Source organism: Loxodonta africana, chromosome 7 (assembly GCF_030014295.1).
Source record: "Loxodonta africana isolate mLoxAfr1 chromosome 7, mLoxAfr1.hap2, whole genome shotgun sequence".
NCBI lineage: Eukaryota > Metazoa > Chordata > Mammalia > Proboscidea > Elephantidae > Loxodonta > Loxodonta africana.
In genome coordinates this window covers 74,270,240-74,295,515 of record NC_087348.1, presented here as the reverse complement: position 1 = coordinate 74,295,515, position 25,276 = coordinate 74,270,240, and the positions used below count along the sequence as shown (strand labels likewise).

Here is a 25,276-nt window from a genome sequence, read left to right as displayed (position 1 = left end):
TTCAACTATTTTCTGCTATAACACATGAAAGACATACTCTCGTGGACCCAACCAGGGTTACGTGTAATTTCCCCTAGTTCAGGATACAATTCTTTTTTTAATTAAAAAAAAAAAATCAAGATATTTTTGTGTGTCGTAACGGCAGAGTTGAGAATAGCTAGACTAAAGTGCATGAGCTTTGGTGACATTGACTCTGGAATCCCAGGATCTCCTTGGCCAGGTTCCTGACTCCATATAAGGACAATTGCTTGTTAGCTGCTTTCAGGGAGATGAGGTACTCTGTCTCTCTCAGTAGATCCCCATGGGAGGCATTTGTGTCTGCTCCATGAGTCTGATACTAAGATCCCTTGTCTTGGGTGTTTGGCATCATTTCAGGCAACTATCGGACAGGGATGCTGATGCCCATGTTGGAAATAAACTATGTAGAATGTTTTTAGGAAATCCATAGAATGTTGTCTTTCCAACACATCTAATTCTGGCACTTGTCGGCCTAAAAACTTTCAATGGTTCCGTATAAAATTAAGCCTACCATCTGAGCTTGGCATTCAAGTCTCTTTATGGCCTAACCCCACCGCCTTCTAGTCTAATGTCTCATTGCTAAGCTCCACTCCCCTTAGCCACTGGCCAAACCAGACTATTCATCAGTCCTCACACATGCCAACTCCTCTCAAGCTTCCATCCTTTGGCCTATGCCATTCCTCTTACTGAATGCTCTTCCTCTCATTTCTGTCCAGAAATCTTTAATATTTTTCTTCAGGACCCAAATGCTTTTGAGACTTTGCTCTATTCCTTCAAAAAATCCATGCAAATTCAACTGCTGCCCTCTTCTATACTCACACAGTGCTTTGTACATATCCCACTATAGCACCTATGACAACATGCATGCTTTCCCCACTCACCATGTCTCCAGCACCTAGCCCAACGCCTGGAAGAGTAGATGCTCATTAAATATGGATGGATGAATGAATAAATTCATGAATGAACAGATTATTCCCTTACTAGACTGTGAGGTCCTCAAGGGCAAGGTCCAGCTAATTTTGTGTCATTAGTAAATGTTTGTTGACCAAGTTTCAGAGCTGGGTAGGGCCCCAGGGCTGTAAAGAAAATGAAACCATAGAAGTCATCTGACTTGCCTAAGGTCACACAGCAAGCTAGTGGCAAAGCCAGGACCAGAACTTAGGTCTTTCCACCCTCCTTAGAATTCCATATAATAAAAGTCACAATGGTAGTAAGTTAATATTTATTGAGCAATTACTATGTGCCAGGTACCACACTGAGTACTTTATGGGGATTGTCCCACTGAATTCTCATTTTAAGTCTAACGATTATCCTCAGTCATAGATGAGGAAAATGGGCCTTAGAGACGGTAAGTAACATACACAAAGTCACAGAAGAGATTATTTCCAGGCTCCCTGACTCCAATGTCCATGCTCATACCCACTAAACTTTGCTCACTTTGATTCATTTTATAAAACATCTTTTCAGCCCTGTAGTCAGTGTCTCCAAGTGCCCATAAAATTTGTCACTTGTGAGTCAGTGATGTCCTTTCCCCTCATTCTGCCTGCCTCTCTGAGGGTATGTGTTGTCAGCAATCTGCCAGCTGGTTCTGTGCAAACCAGAGAAACTCCTTCCATGAGCTGCAGCCTGAGTTTTCACAGCGCTTACCATCGTATGTCACGTACGGCACCTGGAACCCTCTGGCACTGTTCCCTTCGTTGGACTTGAACTGAATCCACAGCTTCTTTGACCTGGAGGTGAAGGCAATGGGACGCTCATAGGTCTGGCAGGTCTCATATGTTGTCACAGAATTGGAGGAAGCTGCCAAGGGAAGTTGGGAGAGGAGAGGTTCAAGACTCATCACTGAGCAGGCAGACAATGAACACTCATCTTTCAAATACTCAAACCATAAAACATGTTATGCTCAAGAGCTCATTCAGGCCCAGCTGAACCATCAAAATGGTCAAAAGTCCTGGAAATAGAGTCGACGCACCTGGGGATTGTGGGTCCTCAAAGAAGGTTAAGCCTAAAGGCCCATGGTCAGGTAGCCCAGGCCATAGTACTCACTGTAGGCACTGGTAAGAGGACCCTCAAATTTCAGAGCTGACCTATTGTAATCTCATAATAATCACTGCCATTTACTGCTTGCTTCCTAAGCACCAGGCAGTGTGCTAAGCACTTTATGGGCTTTGTCTCATTTAATCCTCCAACAACCCCAGGAAGTTGGTGCAATTGTTACCTCTTTCACTCTTTTATAAAGAGATTAATTACTTTCCAAGGTCACACAGCCAGTACTTGGTAAGGTCAGGATTTAAGCCTACATTTTTACATTAATAAGAATTTAAAAAAAAACAACAGTTGCCATTGAGTCACCTCTGGCGCATGGTGACTCCATGTGTGTCAGAGTAGAACTGTGCCCCATAGGGTTTTCAATGGCTGATTTTTCAGAAGCATATTGCCAGGCCTTTCCTCCTAGGTACGTCTGGGTAGACTCAAACCTCCAGCCTCTTGGTTAGCAGCCAAGAACATTAACCAGTTGCATTACCTAGGGACCCCATTAATAAGAAGAGCAATCCCTATGTAGTGGCTCCATGTGCCATTGTTATTGTGTTTTGAAAATATGAACTCATTTAACCCTCAAAATAACCCTATGAGGTAGCTACTATTATTTTTCCCATTTTAATAGATGAGGAAACTGAGGTACAGAGAGATTAAGAATGTTTGCTCAAGATCATAAAACTAATGACAGGTGGAGCTGGAAATCAGACCCAGTTAGTCTGGAAGCCAAACTATATTAAGTCACCACTCTGAGCTGTGTTGGCAGCAGTGTCCCTTTAAGGACACTGAGCCATGGGTCAGGGTGAGAGGAGGGGCCTCCTCCTGGCTGGACCATGCCCTTGATCTTAGTCAGTTCCCAAGCCCCAAGTTGCTGCCCAGGATGAGGCAAGTGTCTGGGGCTAGCACTGCATGAGTTCATTGGTTTCCTGTGTCCTTGTGGAAGGGGGTCTAACACACCCCACTGAGCACAGAGGGAAGACTGATCTGCAGGACCACTACCTCTGGGGTTCAGCAGAGGCTGACACATGGTTTTAGTCTAAATTTTGTTTCTTGGCAAACTCTATAAACTCGTGTCCCATCTCTGTTTTGATACGGAGGTGACATTCTAGGCTCCTTCTCACATTTAAAGGCTGGGGAGCAGGTCGTCAGAAAAGGAGGGTTTCCCAGCTGGCCTTAAAGGGGAGGGGAGCACGCAGTTGAGACGCACATGTTTTCCGCATCACCAGGTAGTCTCCACAGTCGTCCTCTATGGGCAGGAATATCTCAGGGACCACAATTAAGATGCGGCGCTTGGGAGGTGGGTTGATGGTCCACGTACACTCGGTGTTGGCTGGGTAATTGCCTGGGTAGTTTGGGGATTCGATGTATCCAGTGAAATCTCCCAGCTCCCCTCCACAATGTCTGTCTGAAAAAGGAATGTCATGAGTTATAAAGGTACAACACTGTTGTCCCTCTGTCACGACCACCACCAGCATGGCTGAGAAGAATCACAGCATCCCTATCACCATGGAGGAATGGGGCATTCAAATGACACTGTCGCAGGGATGAATCTGTCCTATAGTGCCCAGGGCCCCCTCTGGAAGCCAAACTATATTAAGTCCCCACATAGAGTTCAACTCTGTTTCTAATTAGTTTGAAGGTACACAAGGTCAGGGGCAGGTATATGTGAAACAAAAAGACATCAAATAGCTTTCAATATTTTGTTTATAAAGTCCAAGTGCCAGGGGAACTTCTAGGTCTGTCAAAGTAGGGATAACAGAGCTCACTGTTCACTTAAGAATATTTGATCCATTTTTAAAAACCTCTGATAAAGAAAATGACAGCTATATTCTTCTACTTCTTGTCAGTAGTCAAGACCACATTTTATTTTTGAGTGGGGAAAAGAAGTCAGTTAGCTATCAGTTGGTACAGAGCATGCTGTGTACTCACCTCTGGTACCAAAGGCAAAGAGTACACTCACATGCCTCCTCCCCCCTGCCCACCCCACACACTACCTCAGCTGTGTCTTCATTCATTGACTCCCAACTCATCTCAGTTATCAAACGCTCTCCAGTTCAGGAAAGAGAAAGACAGTCCTTACCCTCAAAGAGCTTATTGTCTAAAACTGCCAGGTAAACCTGTACAAGAGAAGGCACTGAAGGTATTATTTTTTCCTCTTTTATTATTACTTAGGATTTATTATCCCATAGTGTCCTTGGGTGGTGCAAACAGTTAAGTGCTTGGCTGCAAACTGAAAGGCTGGCAGTTCAAAGCCATGCAGAGGCGTCTCGGGAAGACAGGCTTGAAGATCTGCTTCCGGAAGGTCAGAGTCTTGACCTCTACGGAGTAGTTCTACTCTACACAAGGGGTCACCATGAGTCAGAATTGACTCAAAGGAAACTGGTTGTTTTTTGTTTGTTTTTGGTAGCACAGTCATTAAGTACTCTGCTGCTAACCAAAAGAATTGCGGTTCGAACTCACCAGCCACTCTGAGGGATAAAGATGTGGCAATCAGCTTTTATAAAGACTACAGCCTTTGAAACCCTACTCTGTCCTATAGGGTTGCTATGAGTTGGAATTGACAACACACAAGTAGAAAAAAATAAACAGGCTTTTCTTCTTGGATGAAAAGAAGGGGAAAGCAGAGCCATGGAGTTTGATATGGGGAAGACCTTTCCAACACTGTGAGCATCCCCAAAGCCTAATCTACCAACAGATGAGGGTGTCATGAGAACTAGTGAGCTTCTTGTCATAGCAGGCATTCAACAAAAGACTAGAAAGCTACTTACAAGGACGCTGTAAAAAACATGCCTTCATTGGACTAGAGAGAAAGCTAGATAAACTTCAAATCACAAAATTGAAGTGATGCACTGCCCTTTCAACCCCAGACTTCTCTAGTTTAGAGTGGTCTCCTTGCTCTCCTTGATTGCTGGCTTAATAATACTGGGTTAGCTGAGATTTACTTTTGGCCTTTACTAGGGAATTTTACACAATGGTAGAAACAAACAAACAAACACAGAAAGTCCTTAAATGATTTGCCCCCATGTTCTTATAAAATGCAAAACAAACTCCTTAGCATGGCATTCAAGCCTTCCCCTCTGGATCTGCCTCAGAATCCCTTCAGTACATTCTATGGTCAGGTATCTTCCAGAAACGTCTTTCACTTTCCTGAGTCTGTGCTTCCCCACAGCTTCTCTCTCAGGCACAAAGCCCTTTCTCCCACTGTCTCCCCACCTTCCTCATCAAAACCTCACGCCCTCTAGAAGCCTTCCCTCATCTCGCCAGACAGTTCACTGCTCTTTCCTTTGCAATGCGCACAGCCTGTGCCCTGCATGGCATCAATCGAGTCCCTAGCAGAGTGCCCAGCATATAACAGGTCCTCAAACAATGCTTGCTGAATGGGGCTGAATTGAGATTATGCCACAGGGAAGAAATTAAGACAATTGTGTCTGGGGAAGAAGGTAGGTTCAGTAAAGGTGAGGAGGGCCTGCGGCTCAAGCTGCTCTCGTCAGGCTGATCTGCACAGCTGAGAGCCGGCAGCCCTCTAATAGCATCTACATGGTTCTGAGTGAACCTAGGACTCCTTGCCCCAAGATGGACCCAGGCATTTGACCTCTTACTCTGGACTTAAAGACTTCACAGACTTTAGTGATAAGCCTTTAGAGAGAGACCTACTTTTACACTGGGTTATGTTTGTGGAGCCATCAAAGTCAGTCGTAGTATTTCCTGGGCAGGAAACACAATTATTTTTTCCAAATTCAGGCTGGTATGTTCCTGCTGGGCAACGGATACACCGGTGAGTTGTGGTGTTGTAGAAATGTCCAGGCGAACATTGTACTGTGGGCGTAGGGGAAGGTGGAGAGAGTGAAGGAGAAAAAGGGTTTTATTTTTATCAAAACAAATGCAATACAAAAACGCTTTACAGCTCATTAAATAAATTTTATGTCCAAATAAAGTAGTGCTTTCCTACCAATCTGGGGCTAATCAACACTTAATTCCCTAAATAGCCAGGTTAGGGGGTGGGGTGGGGGAAGATGGAACTTGTGACTCATGATGCTGAGAAAAATACACAGGGAACAAGGTATGTGTGGATCCTTAAAGAGTTTATGGCTCATGCAGAGACAGACATAAATGATCAAAACAAGTCATCATGCCGAGCAATCTGTGAATATTGAGGGGATGCAGAACTGATATTGGGCATAGAGTCCTTGGAGTCCCTGAGCAGTGCAAATGGTTAACGTGCTCAGCTGAGAACTGGAAGGTGGGAGGTTCAAGTCCACCCAGAGGTGCCTCAGAAGAAAGAGATCTACTTCTGAAAAATCAGCCATTGAAAACCTTATGGAGCACAGTTATAATCTGACATTTCCCTTGGATGGATGCGAGTTGGACCTGACTTGATGGCAACTTGTTTTTTTCCCTGGGAAGAGGCAGCTGGGAGTGGGGTTCTGGAGGAGAGATAGGGCCTGTAGTGGATGGGGAAGTTCTGGGTAAGAGCACTGGTGTGGAGGAAGGCTTGAAGGAAAGAGCCGAGGGTTCCTGTGCAAAACCTGCTCATCTATCCCTGATCATCCCTCCAGTTGGCCCTGTCCAAAAGGGCTCAGGTGGCTAGAGGAGGACTGTGTTCAGGGAGTTCCCGTGTTCCCTGCACATCCTGCAGGGATGGATGGAGCTGAGGACCTGATCTCCCATCCTCTGAGGCACCACGCAGGGCCCCTCTGGGCTGGGTCTAACTGGAGCTCTTCCAGACTCCATGATGCTCAAAAGGGAAATTCAGCTCTAGAAAAAGGCAAGCTGCTAATCCTCACCTCTGGTCTCGCAGTCCTGGAAGGAAGGGGCTCCCAGGTGTTTGGTGGGGAGGCCTCCTCCACAGGGGAAACAGGAAGTACGGCCGGCCTCAGGCTGGAATGTGCCCAGGGGACAGAGCTGGCAGGGGGCAAAGCCATCTGTGGAATATTCACCAGGTTGGCACAGACCTGGGGAGACCAATGGCCCTAGGTGAGCGAGGCTTCCCAAGCAGACTCTTTTCCATCTCTTTTTAGATGAGATCAGACTGTGGTCAGGCTCTGCCACCCTGTGCTGATGGCAGCTCCCATCTCAGGGAGAGAAGCACACCAACCTTCAGCCCAGCCCTGCCACTGACCCTGAGTAGGTGGCATGTGAGGGCCTGATGTTTCCACAGGGGGACACACAGCACAGTGCAAAGATGGAAACCAAGGAGTCAAGTGTCAGCTGCTTCTAAAATATGGAGTAGAGTTGGGAGTATTTCAGGCTTAGGTCTGCACACTGCCAGGCATCCTCTGCAATGCAGGAGCCCCAAGGGAGAAAGGTTCTCTGCTCTGGAATCAATTTTTCAGCAATCAATTTTGCACACCCTCACCCAGCGGATTACATCCTAGGGCTATAAAGAGTGACTAGAAGAGGTACTAAGTTACTTTTACCAATTTTAGGTACTAAGTTACTTCTCCTTATACTGGGATGTGCCCTGGCCTATTCAATTAGTTTAGTAAATCCAACCAATCCAATCCATATTGGCAGAGGGATGCAGTGACATTTTTTTTTTAATTGTACTTTAGATGAAGGTTTACAGAACAAACTAGTTTTTCATTAAACAGTTAGTACACATATTGTTTTATGACATTGGTTAACAACCCCACGACATGTCAACACTCTCCCTTCTCAACCTTGGGTTCCCTATTACCAGCTTTTCTGTCCCCTCCTGCCTTCTAGTCCTTGCCCCAGGGGTGGTGTGCCCCTTTAGTGTCATTTGTTTTATGGGCCTATCCAATCTTCGGCTGAAGGGTGAACCTCAGGAGTGACTTCATTACTGAGCTGAAAGGGTGTCTGGGAGCCATACTTTCAGAGTTTCTCCAGTCTCTGTCAGGGGACCCAGTAGCATTTAATTTAAGCAATAATTTTGTTTTTCATTTTAGGACAAGAGGCACATCCATAAACGGTAAAGGGGTTTTTAAAAACACATGTTCCTCAGTAGTTAGCTTGTCATTACAAAATGCTATAAAAATCTGTTTTGTGTTCCTAATCATCTTTCCTCTATTATTTTAATGGTCTTCTACCCATAAGTTATAGATAAAATGGCATTTAAAGAACATATACTCAAGGGAGGATCCTGAAGTCTGTCAGACCTGGGTTCCAGTTCCAAATTCTCCACCTCTTGGCTGTGTGACCTTGAATGACTCACTTAACCTCATAAAGTTGTTGTAGTGATTAAATGAATAATTCATGTAATATACTTAGCCATGATGCCTGACATAGGTAAATATTCAATAAATAGTAGCAGTTATTATTATTACTAATATTATTGACTATAAATCTATCTTAACAAGGTCATATACGAGGGTGAACAGTTGTTTGCGGTTAGTTCTAGGGTTTTACGCAGGACAAAGATATTGTAGGAGTCACTCACTCACTCTGAGAACCTGATTTTATAAACCAGAAACAGTCCTGCAGTTGAGCCTGGAGTAATTTAGGTGGGAACTAAAGCTGGGTCTGGGAGTCCTCGAAGGAGAGGGGTGGGACAGGAGGGGTTTCTGTGCACTCTGCCATGTACATCATGTACGAATTTCCAGGGCCAGATCACCCTTCCCTTTGAGCCCACAGAGCGTCCATGCAGCTGGCCCTTCTTCTATTTAATAAAAAGGAAGATAATTAATAGTAAAACAAACAGGAAAGGAGCCCACAGAACCTAACTGAGTTTGGCTTCAGAGTTAACATTTTATAAGAGATGATTAGAAACTTCATGGAGGAGGTCCCAATTTTAACAAAATAACCAGATGGACTTTTTTTTTAAATGAACAAACTATGAATTTGAGATCAAACCAGAAAAAATCAGACCTATTTTCCCCAGTTTAACACATTCAAAGAGTCCCTACACATTGGGAGATCGCTCAGGTCTCAGAGTGTTATATATTTACAGCAAATAAAGCATGCAAATGCTGCATTTATACTTTTTCCCCCTGCCAGTGTATTCTACCACATCTTCGTTTATTTGCTCAAGCAGGTGCCAAACACTGAGCTAGGGACTGGAGAGCCAAAAATGAACCCAATATGGTCCCTGCTCAAAGGAGGCCCATGGTGCAGTGTCCATCGGCTTGGAGTCCTTCAGATGCCACTTATGGCTTCGGTCCAAACAATGACTTTGGAGATTGGAGGAGTAAGAAGGGGCAGATGGCATCCTTACCTCCACATTCAGACACATTCCAGGCTTCTGGAGTTTTCGGGGCCCCAGGATTTTCTGGTCTTGGGCATGGTTCACATGTGATTTGTCCTTCCTCATTTTGGAAAGTTCCATTTGGACATAAAATGCAGCGTTCTTGCACCCCATCATAATATGTCCCAGCCCTGCAATTGACTACCCAAAGGGGGAAAAAGTCTGGTCAGTGCAGGGACAGAGGTCAAGGAAGGGGGATGTGCACGCTAGAGATGGGACTCCCTATTCCCCATTGCAAATCCCCCAAATGACAGAATGTGCACCACCTCTGGGTTCCCTGTCACACGCCTCTGCTAAAGTCACTATTCCCCACTCTTAGTTTGTCAGTTTGTCCACCACTCATCTGTCAGTTTGTCATACTGTGGTAGCTTGCATGTTGCTGTGATGCTGGAAGATATGCCACAAGTATTTCAAATACCAGCAGGGTCACCATGGCGGACAGGTTTCAGCGGAGCTTCCAGACTAAGACAGACTAGGAAGAAGGACCTGGAGATCTACTTCTGAAAAAAAATGACCAGTGAAAATCTTATGAAAGCCATGCAGCATTGTCTGACATAGTGCCAGAAAAATGAACCCCTCAGGTTGGAAGGTATTTCAAATACTACTGGGGAAGAGCTGCCTCCTCAAAAGAGAGTCGACCTTAATGACATAGATGAAATAAAACTTTCAGGACTTTCATTTGCTGATGTGGCATGACTCAAAATGAGAAACAGCTACAAACATCCATTAGTAATCAGAACGTGGAATGTATGCAGTATGAATCTAGGAAAATTGGAAGTTATGAAATGGAAAGCTTGAAAATCAATATTTGAGGCATTAATGAACTGAAATGGACTGGTATTGGCCACTTTGAATCAGACAACAAGTTGAAGAGGAACAGCACCACATTCACCATCAAAAAGAACATTTCAAGATCTATCCTGAGGTACAACACTGTCAGTGATAGGATAATATCCATATGCCTACAAGGAAGGATAATATGACTATTATTTAAATTTACACACCAACCACAATGCCAAAGATGAAGAAATTAAAGATTTTAACCAACTTATACAGTCTGAAACTGATCAGACATCCAATCAAGATGCACTGATAATTACTGGTGATTGAAATATGAAAGCCAGAAACAAAGAAGGATCAGTAGTTGGTAAATATGGCCTTGGTGATAGAAAGGATGATGGAGATCAGATGATAGAATTTTGCAAGATCAACCATCTATTCTTTGGACATGCCTTCTTTTAACAACATAAACAACGACTTTACACATGTACCTCACCAGATGGAATACAAAAGAGTCAAATTGACCACATCTGTGGAAAGAGATGATGGAGAAGCTCAATATCATCAGTCAGAACAAGGCTGGGGGCCGACTGTGGAAAAGACCATCAATTGCTCATATGCAAGTTCAAGCTGAAGATGAAGAAATTTAAAACAAGTCCACAAGAGCCAAAATATAACCTTGAATATATCCCACGTGAATTTAGAGACCACCTCAAGAATAGATTTGACACACTGAACACAATGACAGAAGACCAGATGAGTTGTGGAATGACATCAAGGACATCATACATGAAGAAAGCAAAAGATCATTAAAAAGACGGAAAAGAAAGAAAAGACGAAAATGGATGTCAAAAGAGACTTTGAAAGTTGCTCTTGAACGTAGAGTACCTAAAGTGAAAGGAAGAAATGATGAAGTGAAGAGCTGAAAGAAGATTTCAACGGGCCGTTCGAGAAGATAAAGTAAAATATTGTAATGAAATGTGCAAATGCCTGGAGTTAGAAAACCAAAAGGGAAGAACATGCTTAGCATTTCTCAAGCTGAAAGAATTGAAGAAAAAATTCAAGCCTTGAGTTGCAATACTGACGGATTCTATGGGTAAAATATTGAATGATGCAGAAAACATCAAAAGAAGATAGAAGGAATACACAGAGTCACTGTACCAAAAAGAATTGGTAGAGATGCAACTGTTTCACAAGGTAGCACATGATCAAGAACCGGCTGTATTGAAGGAAAAAGTCCAAACTGCACTGAAGGCACTGGTGAAGAAAAAGGCTCCAGGAATAGACAGAATACCAATTGAAATGCTTCAAGCAATGGATGCAACACTGGAAATGCTAACTCATCTATGCCAAGAAATTTAGAAGGCAACTACCTGGCCAACCAAATGGAAGACATCCATATTGGCCCATTCCAAAGAAAGGTGGTCTAACAAGATGCAGAAGTTATCAAACAATATCATTAATATCATATGCAAGTAAAATTTTACTGAAGATCATTCAAAAGCAGTTGCAGCTGTACCTTGACAGGGAACTGCCAGAAATTCAAGCTGGATTCAGAAGAGAACGTAGAATCAGGGATATCATTGCTGATGTCAGATGGATCTTGGCTGAAAGCAGAGAATACTAGAAAGATGTTTACCTGTGTTTTATTGATTATGCAAAGGCATTCTGTGTGGGTCATAACAAATTATGGGTAACATTGTGAAGAATGGGAATTCCAGAGGACTTACATGTGCCCATGAGAAACCTGTATGTAGACCAAGAGACAGGTGTTTGAACAGAACAAGCGGATACTGCATGATTTAAAATCAGGAAAGGTGTGTGTCAGGGTTGTATCTTTTCACCATACTTATTCAATCTGTATGCTGAGCAAATAATCTGAGAAGCTGGACTATATGAAGAAAAATGCAGCAAGCATCAGGATTGAAGAAAGACTCATTACAACCTGCGTTACGTAGGTAACACAACCTTGCTTGCTGGAAGTGAAGAGGATTTGAAGCACTTACTGTATGTATGAATTACACCTTAAAATAAACAAAAATCCTCACAACTAGCCCAATAAACAACATTGTGATAAACAGAGAAAATATTGAAGTTATCAAGGAGTTCATTTTACTTGGATCCACAATCAACACCCATGGAAGCAACAGTCAAGAAATCAAATGACATATTGCACTGAGCAAATCTGCTGCAAAAGACCTCTTTAAAGTGTTAAAAAGCAAAGATGTCACTTTAAGGTTTAAGGTGTACCTGACCCAACCCTTGGTGTTTTCAATCACCTCATATGCATGTGAAAGCTGGACAATGAATAAGGAAGGCCAAAGAAAAATTGATGCCTTTGAATTATGGTGTTGGCAAAGAATATTGAATACACCACGGACTGCCAGAAGAACGAACAAATGTGTTTTGGAAGAAGTACAGCGAGAATACTCCTTAGAAGCGAGATGACAAGACTTTGTCTCACATACTTTGGACATGTTATCAGAAGGGACCAGTCCTTGGAGAAGGACATTGTCCTTGCTAACTTTGAGGGTCATTGAAAAAGAGGAAAACCCTCAATGAGATGGATTGACACAGTGGCTGCAATAATGCGTTCAAACATAGCAATGATCATGAGGATGGCGCAGGACCAGGCAGTGTTTCCTTCTGTTGTATGTGGGGTTGCTATGAGTTGGAACCAACTCGGCACCTAACAACAACAGAGGCATTTATAGGCCTGTCACTCCTAGACCATGAGCTCCTTGAGGGCAGGAATCACAGGGGCCTTATAAATTTTTATAGCACAGGCACTTAATGGTTGAAGAAATACAAAAAAAATCCTGGCCACTCCCTACTTCACAGAGCCATTTAAAATGATTATAAAGCTAAAAATCAATCATTAATACAGGTCTCATGCCGTGTGAAATGTGGATTTACACCTTATTTTAGGGTTTGAATATGAAGTAAAATGTGCTAAATTGGGCTTGCTGGTGTAATATTCAAACATCATCATAACCATAAAAACAACCTTTCTATAAAACTACAAGACATTACTGCAAGAAACCAAAAGAGACCTACATAAGTGGAAAAACATACCTTGCGCATGGATAGGAAGACTCAACATTGTGAAAATGTCTATTCTACCCAAATGCATCTACAGACACAATGCAATCCTGATCTAAATTACAATGGCATTTTATAATGAGTTGGAGAAACAAATCACCAACTTCATATGGAAGGGGAAGAGGCTCCAGATAAGTAAAGTATTACTGAAGAGGAAGAACAAAGTAGGAGACTTTACCGTACCTGATTTTGGAACCTATTATATTGCCACAGTAGTCAAAATGCCTGGTACTGGTACAACAACAGATACGTAGACCAACGGAACAGAATTGAGAATCCAGACATAAATTCATTTACCTACGAGCAGCTGATATTTGACAGAGGCCCAAAGGCCATTAAATGGGGAAAAGGCAGTCTCTTTAACAAATGGTGTTGGGATAACTGGATATCCATTTGCAGAAAAATGAAACAAGACCCATACCTCACATCATGCACAAAAACGAACACAAAATGGATCCAAGACCTAAATATAAGATCTAAAACGATAAAGATCATGGGAGAAAAAATACGGACAATGCTAGGAGCCCTAATACATGGCATAAACAGTGTATAAAACATTACTAACAATGCCTAAACACCAGAAGAGAAACTAAATAACTGAGAGCTCCTAAAAATCAAACACTTATGCTCATCTGAAGACTTCACCAAAACAGTAAAAAGACAACCTACAGACTGGGAAAAAATTTTTAGCTACAACAAATCTGGTCAGCATCTAATCTCTAAAGTCTACAAGCTAGTGCAAAACCTCAACAACAAAAGACAAATAACCCAATTTTAAAAATGGGCAAAGGATATGAAAGAAGACATTCAGGTGGCTAAAAGATACATGAGGAAATGCTCACAATCATTAGCCATTAGAGAAATGCAAATCAAAACTACAATGATATACCATCTCACCCCAAAAAGGCTGGCATTAATCCAAAAAACACAAAACAATAAATGTTGGAAAGGTTGTGGAAACACTTATACACCGCTGATGGGAATGTAAATGGTACAACCACTTTGGAAATCGATTTGGGGCTTCCTTAAAAAGCTAGAGATAGAACTACCACATGATCCAGCAATCCCACTCCTTGGAATATATCCTAGAGAAATAAGAGCCTCCACATGAATAGATATATGCCCACCCATGTTCACTGCAGCACTGTTTACAATAGCAAAAAGATGGAAACAACCAACGCGCCCATCAACGGATGATGAATGGATAAACAAATTATGGTATATTCAAACAATGGACTACCACACAACAATAAAGAACAACAATGAATCCGTGAAACATCTCATAACATGGAGGAATCTGGAAGACATTATGCTGAGTGAAATTAGTTGCAAAAGGACAAATATTATATGAGACCACTATTATAAGAACTCAAGAAAAGGTTTAAACACAGAAGAAAGCATTCTTTGATGGTTACAAGGGTGGGGAGGGAGGGAGAGGGGTGTTCACTAATTAGATAGTAGACAAGAATTATTTTAGGTGAAGGGAAGGACAACACACAATACAGGGGAAATCAGCACAACTGGACTAAACCAAAAGCTAAGAAGTTTCTTGAATATAACCAAACACTTTGAGGGACAGAGTAGCAAGGGCAGGGGTCTGGGGACCATGGTTTTGGGGGACATCTAGGTCATTTGGCGTAACAAAGTATATTATGAAAACTTTCTGCATCCCACTTTGGTGAGTGGCGTCTCGGGTCTTAAAAGCTAGCAAGCTGCCATCTAAGTTACATCAATTGGTTTCAACCCACCTGGAGCGAAGGAGAATGAAGAACACCAATGACAAAAGGAGGGTATGAGCTCAAGAGACAGAAAGGGCCACATAAACCAGAGACTTCATCAGCCTCGGACTGGAAGAACTAGATGGTGCCTGGCTACCACCAGTGACCACACTGACAAGGAGCACAAGAGAGAACCTCTGATGGCAGCAGGAGCAAAGTGGAATGCAGACCTCAAATTCTAGTAAAAAGACCAGACTTAATAGTCTAACTCAGACGGGAGGGAGCCCAGAGGTCATGGCCCCCGGACTCTCTGTTAGCCCAAAACTAAAACCATTCCCAAAGCCAACTCTTCAGACAAAGATTAGACTGGACTATTAGACATAAAATGATACTGGTGAGGAATGTTCTTCTTAGTTCAAGTAGACACATGAGACTATGTGGGCAGCTCCTGTCTGGAGGCAAGATGAGAAGGAAGACAGGGACAGGAGCTGGTTGAATGGACACAGGAAATGCAGGGTGGAGAGAAGGAGTGTGCTGTCACATTGTGGGGAGAGCAGCTGAGGTCACATAATAATGTGTGTATAAGTTTTTGTATGAGAGACTTGCTTGAATTGTAAACTTTCGCTTAGAGCACAATAAAAAATAAAATAAAAATAAACTTTCTAGTGGCTAATGTTGCGTACTTACGATATACTAGACACCATGCTAAAAGCTTTGCATACATTACCTCATTTATCCCTAAGGAGCATGGTACTATTACTAGCTCCCCTTACAGAAACAGAGACTTAGAGAGGTTAAGTAACTTGGCCAAAGTCCCATAGCTAGTCTATAAAATACACCTATGTTAAGATCAAGAACTTTGAGGTTAAGGGGGTAGGGGAGTCACTTAACAGAAAAGCAGACTGAAGCACAATTCGAGACTTTGCCAAGGATTCTCCATGGGGTATTAGGGGTATTTGACTGGAACAAACACATTCTCTTTTACACCTAAGCTGCCAAGAAATAGGAAAAAAAAAAAAATCACATGACAAAGTTAGCTATTAACTTTCTCTTGAATGTCTGTGAGGGGGGATATCTATTTTCATCTCATCCTACAAATGCAATCTGCATATATACATGGCAAAAGTTATCTACCTCCAGTAATAAAAATGTTTTTTAGTATTCACTCCATAATCTTAAAAAAAGAGCCTTTTTTTGATATTAAGCCAAAATATGTCACATTTCAAATACTATTTCCACAATTAAATGAACTCAATCAAAAACTACTCTAATACCTAAGTCTTAAAGCTTTTTAAATATTGTTTAGATTTTCTTTTAGAATATTCATGTATCATTTCTATATGATTCAATGTTTTGTAAAAAAACAAAAAACATTAAAAATGAACCAAGCTCTTGCTTTCTTGGCAAATGACATTATTTTAAGGATGACGCATAACTCTGTAACAGACAGAGCCTGTGATTCTAGACTTATTCCCTATGCACAGCCCTACTGAATAATGGTTTCCACAGTCACTCTGGTTCTAGTCCATCTCCCATGAACAGCTGGACTCAATTATGCACTAGGAATTCACAATCTTTTACTCTGTGTACCTCCTGACTACCCCAGTGCCTACAGTGGCCAGAAAACAATAAACCACTTCATGCCACTAACAAGCCAACCTATTGTGAAGATTGGCAGAAAATAAATAAAACCAAGGCTGTCAGTGGCCCTTCTAGCACAAACCATCTCCATTTTCAGAACAGCTGTTTCCAGAATCCTTACTGACCTAAAGGGAAAGTATCCATATGGTGACAGTGATTCCGAGAATCACCTCAATCATGACTTAGAGTTAGATCATCATGATCTGCTCCATCATTGTTCTTCTGACAGACTGCTGACCCCTTCCATGAGTGGAAAAGACCAGACCTGGTTCTAAATGAAAAGAATAACTGGACAGGCTCCTGCTGCTGGAGTCCCTGGGTGATGAAAACAATTAACATGCATGGCTGCTAACCCAAAGGTTGGAGGTTCAATTCCACCCAGAGGCACCTTGGAAGAAAGGCCTGGTGATCTACTTCTGAAAAATGAGCCATGGAAAACCCTGTGGCGCACAGTTCTACTCTGACACACATGGGTCGCAATGAGTCAGAATTGACTTAATGGCATATCTATGCCTCCTTCCCCCACCTCTGTCAGTTTGTCGTACTGTGGGGGCTTGCATGTTGCTGTGATGCTGGAAGCTATGCCAATGGTATTCAGATACCAGGAGGGTCACCCATGGAGGAGAGATTTTAGCTGAGCTTCCAGACTAAGACAGAATAGGAAGGAGGACCCAGAAGTCTACTTCCAAAAAGCATTAGCCAGTGAAAACCTTATGAGTACCAGCGGGACATTGTGTGGTATAGTGCTGGAAGATGAGTCCCCCAGGTTGGAAGGCACTCAAAAGATGACTAGGGAAGACCTGTCTCCTCAAAGTAGAGTCGACCTTAATGACGTGGTTGGAGTAAAGCTTTTGGGACCTTCATCTGCTGATGTGGCACGACTCAAAATGAGAAGAAACAGCTATAAACATCCATTAATAATCAGAACCCGGAATGTACGAAGTATGAATCTAGGAAAATTGGAAATTGTCAAAAATGAAATGGAATGCATAAACATTGATATCCTAGGCATTAGTGAGCTGAAATGGACTGGTATTGGCCATTTTGAATCAGACAATCATATAGCCTACTATGCTGGGAATGACAACTCGAAGAGGAATGGTGTTCCATTCATCATCAAAAAGAATGTTTCGAGATCTATCGTGAAGTACAACGCTGTCAGTGATAGGATAATATCCATACACTTACAAGGAAGACCAGTTAATATGACTATTATTCAAATTTACACACCAACCACTAGGGCCAAAGATGAAGAAATAGAAGATTTTTATCAGCTGCTGCAGCCTGAAATTCATCAAACATGCAATCAAGATGCACTGATAATTACTGGCGATTGGAATGCGAAAGTTGGAAACAAAGAAGAAGGATCAGTAGTTGGAAAATATGGCCTTGGTGATAGAAACAATGCCAGAGATCAAATGATAGAATTTTCCAAGACCGACGACTTCTTCATTGCAAATACCTTCTTTCACCAACATAAACGACGACTATACACATGGACCTCACCAGATGGAACACACAGAAATCAAATTGGCTACATCTGTGGAAAGAGATGTTGGAAAAGCTCAATATCATCAGTCAGAACAAGGCCAGGAGCCAATTGTGGAACAGACCATCAATTGCTCATATGCAAGTTCAAGTTGAAACTGAAGAAAATCAGAGCAACTCTACGAGAGCCAAAATATGACCTTGAGTATATCCCACCCGAATTTAGGAACCATCTCAAGAATAGATTTGACGCATTGAACACTAGTGACCGAAGACCAGACGAGTTCTGGAATGACATCAAGGACATCATCCATGAAGACAGCAAGAGGTCACTGAAAAGACAGGAAAGAAAGAAAAGACCAAGATGGATGTTAGAGGAGACTCTGAAACTTGCTCTTGAGTGTCGAGCAGCTAAAGCAAAAGGAAGAATTCATGAAGTAAGAGAACTAAACAGAAGATTTCAAAGGGCCTCTTGAGAAGACAAAGTAAAGTATTATAATAACATGTGCAAAGAGCTGGAAATGGAAAACCAAAAGGGAAGAACACGTTTGGCGTTTCTCAAGCTGAAAGAACTGAAGAAAAAATTCAAGCCTCGAGTTGCAATAGTGAAGGGTTCCATGGGGAAAATATTAAACGATGCAGGAAGCATCAAAAGAAGATGGAAGGAATACACAGAGTCATTATACCAAAAAGAATTAGTCAATATTCGACCATCTCAAGAGGTGGCATATAATCAAGAACCGATGGTAATGAAGGAAGAAGTCCAAGCTGCTCTGAAGGCATTGGCAAAAAACAAGGCTCCAGGAATTGATGGAATATCAATTGAGATGTTTCAACAGACAGATGCAGCGCTGGAGGTGCTCACTCGTCTATGCCAAGAAATATGGAAGACAGCTTCCTGGCCAACTGACTGGAAGAGATCCATATTTATGCCTATTCCCAAGAAAGGTGATCCAACCAAATGTGGAAATTATAGAACAATATCATTAACATCACACGCAAGCAAAATTCTGCTGAAGATCATTCAAAAACGGCTGCAGCAGTATATCGACAGGGAACTACCAGAAATTCAGGCCAGTTTCAGAAGAGGACGTGGAACCAGGGATATCATTGCTGCTGTCAGATGGATCCTGGCTGAAAGCAGAGAATACCAGAAGGATGTTTACCTGTGTTTTATTGACTGTGCAAAGGCATTCGACTGTGTGGATCATAACAAACTATGGATAACACTACAAAGGATGGGAATTCCAGAACACTTAATTGTGCTCATGAGGAACCTTTACATAGATCAAGAGGCAGTTCCTTGGACAGAACAAGGGGATACTGATTGGCTTAAAGTCAGGAAAGGTGTGTGTCAGGGTTGTATTCTTTCACCATACCTATTTAATCTGTATGCTGAACAAATAATTCAAGAAGCTGGACTATATGAAGAAGAATGGGGCATCAGGATTGGAGGAAGACTCATTAACAACCTGCGTTACGCAGATGACACAACCTTGCTTGCTGAAAGTGAAGAGGACTTGAAGGACTTACTAATGAAGATCAGAGACCACAGCCTTCAGTATAGATTGCACCTCAACATAAAGAAAACAAAAATCCTCACAACTGGACCAATGAGCAACATCATGATAAATGGAAAAAAGATTCACGTTGTCAAGGATTTCATTTTACTTGGATCCACAATCAACAGCCATGGAAGCAGCAGTCAAGAAATCAAAAGACGCATTGCATTGGGCAAATCTGCAGCAAAGGACCTCTTCAAAGTGCGGAAGAGCAAAGATGTCACCCTGAAGACTAAGGTGCGCCTGACCCAAGCCGTGGTATTTTCAATCACATCATATGCATGTGAAAGCTGGACAATGAATAAGGAAGACCGAAGAAGAGTTGACGCCTTTGAATTGTGGTGTTGGCGAAGAATATTGAATATACCATGGACTGCCAAAAGAACGGACAAATCTGTCTTGGAAGAAGTGCGGCCAGAATGCTCCTTAGAGGCAAGGATGGTGAGACTGCATCTTACATACTTTGGACATGTTGTCAGGAGGGATCAGTCCCTGAAGAAGGACATCATGCTTGGCAGAGTACAGGGTGAGCGGAAAAGAGGAAGACCCTCAACAAAGTGGATTGAAACAGTGGCTGCAACAATGAGCTCAAGCATAACAACAATTTTAAGGATGGCACAGGACGGGGCAGTGTTCCATTCTGTTGTGCATAGGGTCGCTATGAGTTGGAACCAACCCGACTGCACCTAACAACAACAACGATGCCTCCTTAGAACTACTTAAACCTCCCAAAGCCTTCTCAGTGCTACAGTTTGAGAGGCCTCACAATATCCCACATCTGTTGTGATTTCCTCAACTGAGCAAAGGGCTGAGAAATGCCTCAGGCTGCCCTGCTTTAGGAGGGCACCAGTTCCTTTTCTTTACAGTGAAAGTCCTGCTTCACACAAACTCATATTGTCAGTCAAACTTTCCATTTTCCTTCCAGCGATAAAGACCTACAGAGATAATTCATGCCAAACACCTTCCAAAATAATTTTTTCTTTCACAAAGTAAAAATGAGCTAAACACTAAAAAGCAACTCTGAAATGTGAAGGGAGCTTGAAAACAGCTCTTCACAAATGTGCTGAAGATTTGGCCTGAAGAGACCTCAATCACATGTTTCAGTTGGTTCCCTTTTCTCCTTGAGCAGCCAGCTTGTTTTGCTGTCCCAGACAAAGGAGTCAATTGCCCCCAAATGCTTCACTATCGCAGCAAAGCTTTTGTGTGTCTTCAGTGACCATTAAAATCACATTCTCAAATCCCACACAGCTGTTTTCTCTCCTCTTAAAAAAAAATACTGGAAGGCTTTTCTGATGCAAAAGGGAGAGACTAGTGGGGACCAGGATTAATGGCAACAAAGGGGCCTAAAGGCCACCCTCTTTTCAGCTCTATGGCCTTTGAGTATTTCAGGCTATGGACAAACACTATGGTTTCTCTGTGGCTAAGATGGTGAACCTAATAAAAAGGGTCACTCTCTAGCATCTGACCATTTTCTTAAGAATCATGCCCTGACTTCTGAAGAGCCACAAGCAGCCCACGTGGATTGCCAGGGAGTCCTGAAGCTTTGTCACAGCTCAGAGGCCATGGTGCCCAAGGCAGTTCTGTAGCCTCAGGATCCTGGTTTGAACCCCTTCTAAATGAATGCTCCAGGATAACGGGACAGGGCGCCCTTGAGCTGAAAGATTGGTTTCTTATATCTGTCCAGGTTTTTGGTGTGTGCTCAGGTTTGCTATTTGAAAACATTCCTACAACAACTGGGGCAGAGAGATGAGTCCAGCCTGAAGTCGTCCTTGCTGGATTCCCAAATGTACACTATGTTCTCTTCTTGCCTAGGTAACGGGGTGGGTGCGGGGGCTGAAATTTCAATTCCTTTAGAGTGCATCTTTTACCTTCAATTTCAATATGCTCCTAAAGGTTTGCCCTTTGCCCTCTTTTCTCTTAACGTCAGCTCTCCTTGGGATTTCATCTGTTGTCCCTGTGAAGATTAATTTGCCCATTCATTCAATAAATATTTCTTGAGCATGGATTATGTGCTGTGAAATGTTCTAGAAGCAAGGAATACGGCAGACATGGCCCTGTCCCAATGGGGCTCTCATTCTAGTGGAGAAGATGGACAATAAATGAGCAAACAAATAAATATACAGTAAAAAGTCAAGTCGCGATGAGTGTGATGAAGAGAAGAAGAGCAGGGCAAGAGGCAGAGAGTCGTGGGACAGAGCTTATGTGCATGCTATATTAGAGAGGTAGCCAGGGAAGGCTTCTCCGTGCAGAGATAGGAATAAAATAAGGGGAACAGCCCTGCAATGACACTGACTAATAGCAAGAAGGCCAGTATAGCTAAAAAATAGTGACAGGAGGCAGGGTGATAGATAAATTTTAAAAAGCCTGCAAAGCCAAATCCTATAGGTCCTTGAAGCCACAATAAGAAAATCAGACCTTACTCAGGTGGGTTGGGGAAACCTTGGTGGCATAGTGGTTAAGAGCTACAGCTGTTAACCAAAAGGTCAGCAGTTCAAATCTATCAGGCGTTCTTTGGAAACCCTATGGAGCAGTTCTACTCTGTCCTATAGGGTCGCTATGAGTTGGAATTGACTCATGAGGCAACGGGTTTTTTTGGGCTTTCACCTGTGTTGAAGGTTTTGAATTAGGGAGTGTCATTGCCTGATTTAAGTTTTTAAAAGATCTCCTGGCTGCTGTTCGGAGAATAGGCTGAGGGCAGGCAAGAGTAAGGAGAAAAATTCAGAGCCTATTGTAATAGGCTGGGCAACAGATGACAGCGGTTTGCAACAGAGTAGTGATGATGGAAGAGGAGAAATTTGGTTGGATTCAGGATATAGTTTAAAGGCAGAGGCAACATGATTTACTAATGGACTGGATGAGGGATATAACAGAAAGGGGGAGGTCAGGGATGACTCCATTATTTTTGACTTGAGCCACTGAGTAAATAGAGGTATGATTTGCTAAGATGAGGGAAAAGCAGGTTTTATTTTGAGGCGAGGGAGAAGAATAAAAAGATTTATTTGGACACGTTCAGTATGAGATGCTTGTTGGCCATCCAAGTGTTGGTACTGAATAGGTGTTCGTTATATTGATGGTCTCCAAGGTAGAATACCTATATCTCAGGGTTTTACAAGGTGCGCATTGGGTTGTGGGTAAAACTTTTTCACACCTATGTATATTTATTTTTATTTAAAAATAAGAAATACATCAGAACAATAAAAGAGGGAATAAATGGTGTAGGTATAGAACTTCTAAATGGAGAGGAAGGCAAAGTGATACCAAGTAATAAAAGAATGGTTCAAACTTAGGAAGACAAGGGTAAATTTCAAAGTAACCACAAAGAAAGATAACAAACCTACTCATCAAAATGAAGAAGAAAAACATAAAGTTTCAGTAAACACAAAAGAAATGAAAAAAAAAATCCACAGACAAAAGGAATTCTGCACAGGAAAGTAAGAGGAACAACGAAAACGTCAGAATACTCCACCCAACAGCTGCAAAAGTACACGTTCTTTTCCAACGCACATGAAATGTTCTTCAGAATAGACCATAGCTTAGGCCACAATGCAACCCTCAACAAAATCCAAAACATTAAAATAATACAAAGTATCTTCTCTGATCACAGTGCCATCAAAGTAGAAATTAACAGCAGGAAGAATAAGGGAAAAAAAATCAAATACATTGAAACTGAATAACACCCTGCTTAAAAAGCACTGGGTAATAGAAGAAATCAAAGATGGAATCAAAAAATTCATAGAATCAAACGAGATGAAAACACATCACCAAAATCATTGGGATACAGCAAAGGCAGTGCTCAGAGTTCAATTTATAGCAAAAGATGCACATATCAAAAAAGAAGGGACAAAATCATTACCTATATAACTCAAACAAATAGAAAGAGAACAGCAAAAGAAACCCAGAGCCACCGGAAGAAAGGAAATAATAAAGATCAGAGCAGAAATAAATGAAATAGAAAATAAAAAAACAATAGAAAGAACAAAATCAAAAGTTGGTTCTTTGAAAGGATCAACAAAATCAACAAACCACTAGCCAAATTGACAAAAGAAAAACAGGAGAGGATGCAAATAACCCAAATAAGAAATGAACGGGGAACAATACAACATGCCCAACTGAAACAAAAAGGATCAAACAGAGTACTATGAAAAACCATACTCTAACAAATTTGAAAACCTAGAGGAAACGGACAAATTTCTAAAAACACACTACCTGCCCAGACGAAGACAAAATGATGTTGAAAATCTGGACAGATCTATAACAAGAGAAGAGATTGGAAAGGGAATAAACAAAAAAACTCCCAACAACAACAAAAAGCTCCAGCCCAGATGGCTTCACTGGAGAATTCTACTAAACATTCAGACAAGACCTTACACCAGAATTACTCAAACTGTCTCAGAACATAGAAAACCAGGGAATATTTCCGAATTCATTCTATGAAGCTAGCACAACCCTGATACCAAAACCAGGCAAAGACGCCACAAAAAAAAAAAAAGAGAGAGAAAATTAGAGATCAATATTTCTCATGAATATAGATGCAAAAATTCTCAACAAAATTCCAGCCAACAGAATTCAGCATCATATCAAAAAAATAATAAGTAACAACTAAGGTATTCATACCAGGCATGCAAGGATGGTTCAACGTTATAAAATCAATCAGCATAATCCACCACAAAAATAAAAGAATCACATGATCGTTCCAATTGATGCAGGAAAGGCATTCAACAAAGTTCAACACCAATTCCTATAATAACTCTCAATAAAATAGGGATACAAGGGAAATTCCTTAACATAAGAAAGGGCATCTATTCAAAACCAACAGCCAATATCATTGGTAATGGAGAGACTGAAAACATTCCCCTTGAGAACAGGAACAAGACAAGGATGCCCTTTATTACCACTCCTATTTAACATTGTGCTGGAAGTCCTAGCTAGAGCAATGAGCAAATAAAAAAAATAAAGGGCATCCAAATTGGTAATTAAGAAGTAAAACTGTCTCTACTTGTGGATGATATGATACCATATATAGAAAACCCAAAAGATTCCATGAGAAAACTACTAAAACTAATAGATTCAGCAGAGTAGCAGTATACAGGATAAACAGACAAAAATCAACTGGATTCCTATATACCAATAAAGAAAATGACAAAAAAAGAAATCAAGAAAACAATACCATTTATAAACGCCCCTAAAAAAATAAAATACTTAGAATTAAATCTAACCAGGTATGTAAAAGATCTATGTAAAGAAAACTACAAAATACTCCTGCAAGAAACCAAAAGAGGTCTGCATAAATGGAAAAACATACAATACTCACGGATAGGCAGATTCAACGTAGTGAGAATGTCAATCACAAAAAAATATAGTATGAGACTACTACTGTAAAGGTTTGCACACAGAAAGAAACAATCTTTGATGGCTATGGGGGAGGGGAGGAGTGGGGATGGAAAAACACTAGACAATAGATAAGTAGTAACTTTGGTGAAGGGTAAGACAGTACAAAATACTGGGGAAGTCAGCACAACTTGTACAAGGCAAGGTCACAGAAGCTCCATAGATACATCCAAACTCCCTGAGGGACTGAATCGCTGGGCTGAGGGCTGTGGGGAACATGGCCTCAGGGAACATCTAGCTCAATTGGCATAACATAGTTTACAAAGAAAATGTTCTACATTCTACTTTGGTGAGTAGCAACTCGGGTCTTAAAAGCCTGTGAGCAGCCATCTAGAATA

General features: G+C 41.7%; 1 protein-coding gene across 1 annotated transcript in view; it reads right to left on the bottom strand.

Annotated features, from left to right (window-relative positions):
• SCUBE2 (signal peptide, CUB domain and EGF like domain containing 2) overlaps window positions 1-25,276 on the bottom strand; it is an 89,140-nt gene that overhangs the window by 4,556 nt on the left and 59,308 nt on the right. The window contains exons 16-20 of the mRNA XM_064288459.1: window positions 9,230-9,400; window positions 6,840-7,007; window positions 5,710-5,871; window positions 3,263-3,460; window positions 1,666-1,818 (exon numbers count right to left, since the gene is read on the bottom strand). Of these exons, the coding sequence (XP_064144529.1) occupies window positions 1,666-1,818; window positions 3,263-3,460; window positions 5,710-5,871; window positions 6,840-7,007; window positions 9,230-9,400 (852 nt within the window). The remainder of the gene's footprint in view (window positions 1-1,665; window positions 1,819-3,262; window positions 3,461-5,709; window positions 5,872-6,839; window positions 7,008-9,229; window positions 9,401-25,276) is intronic.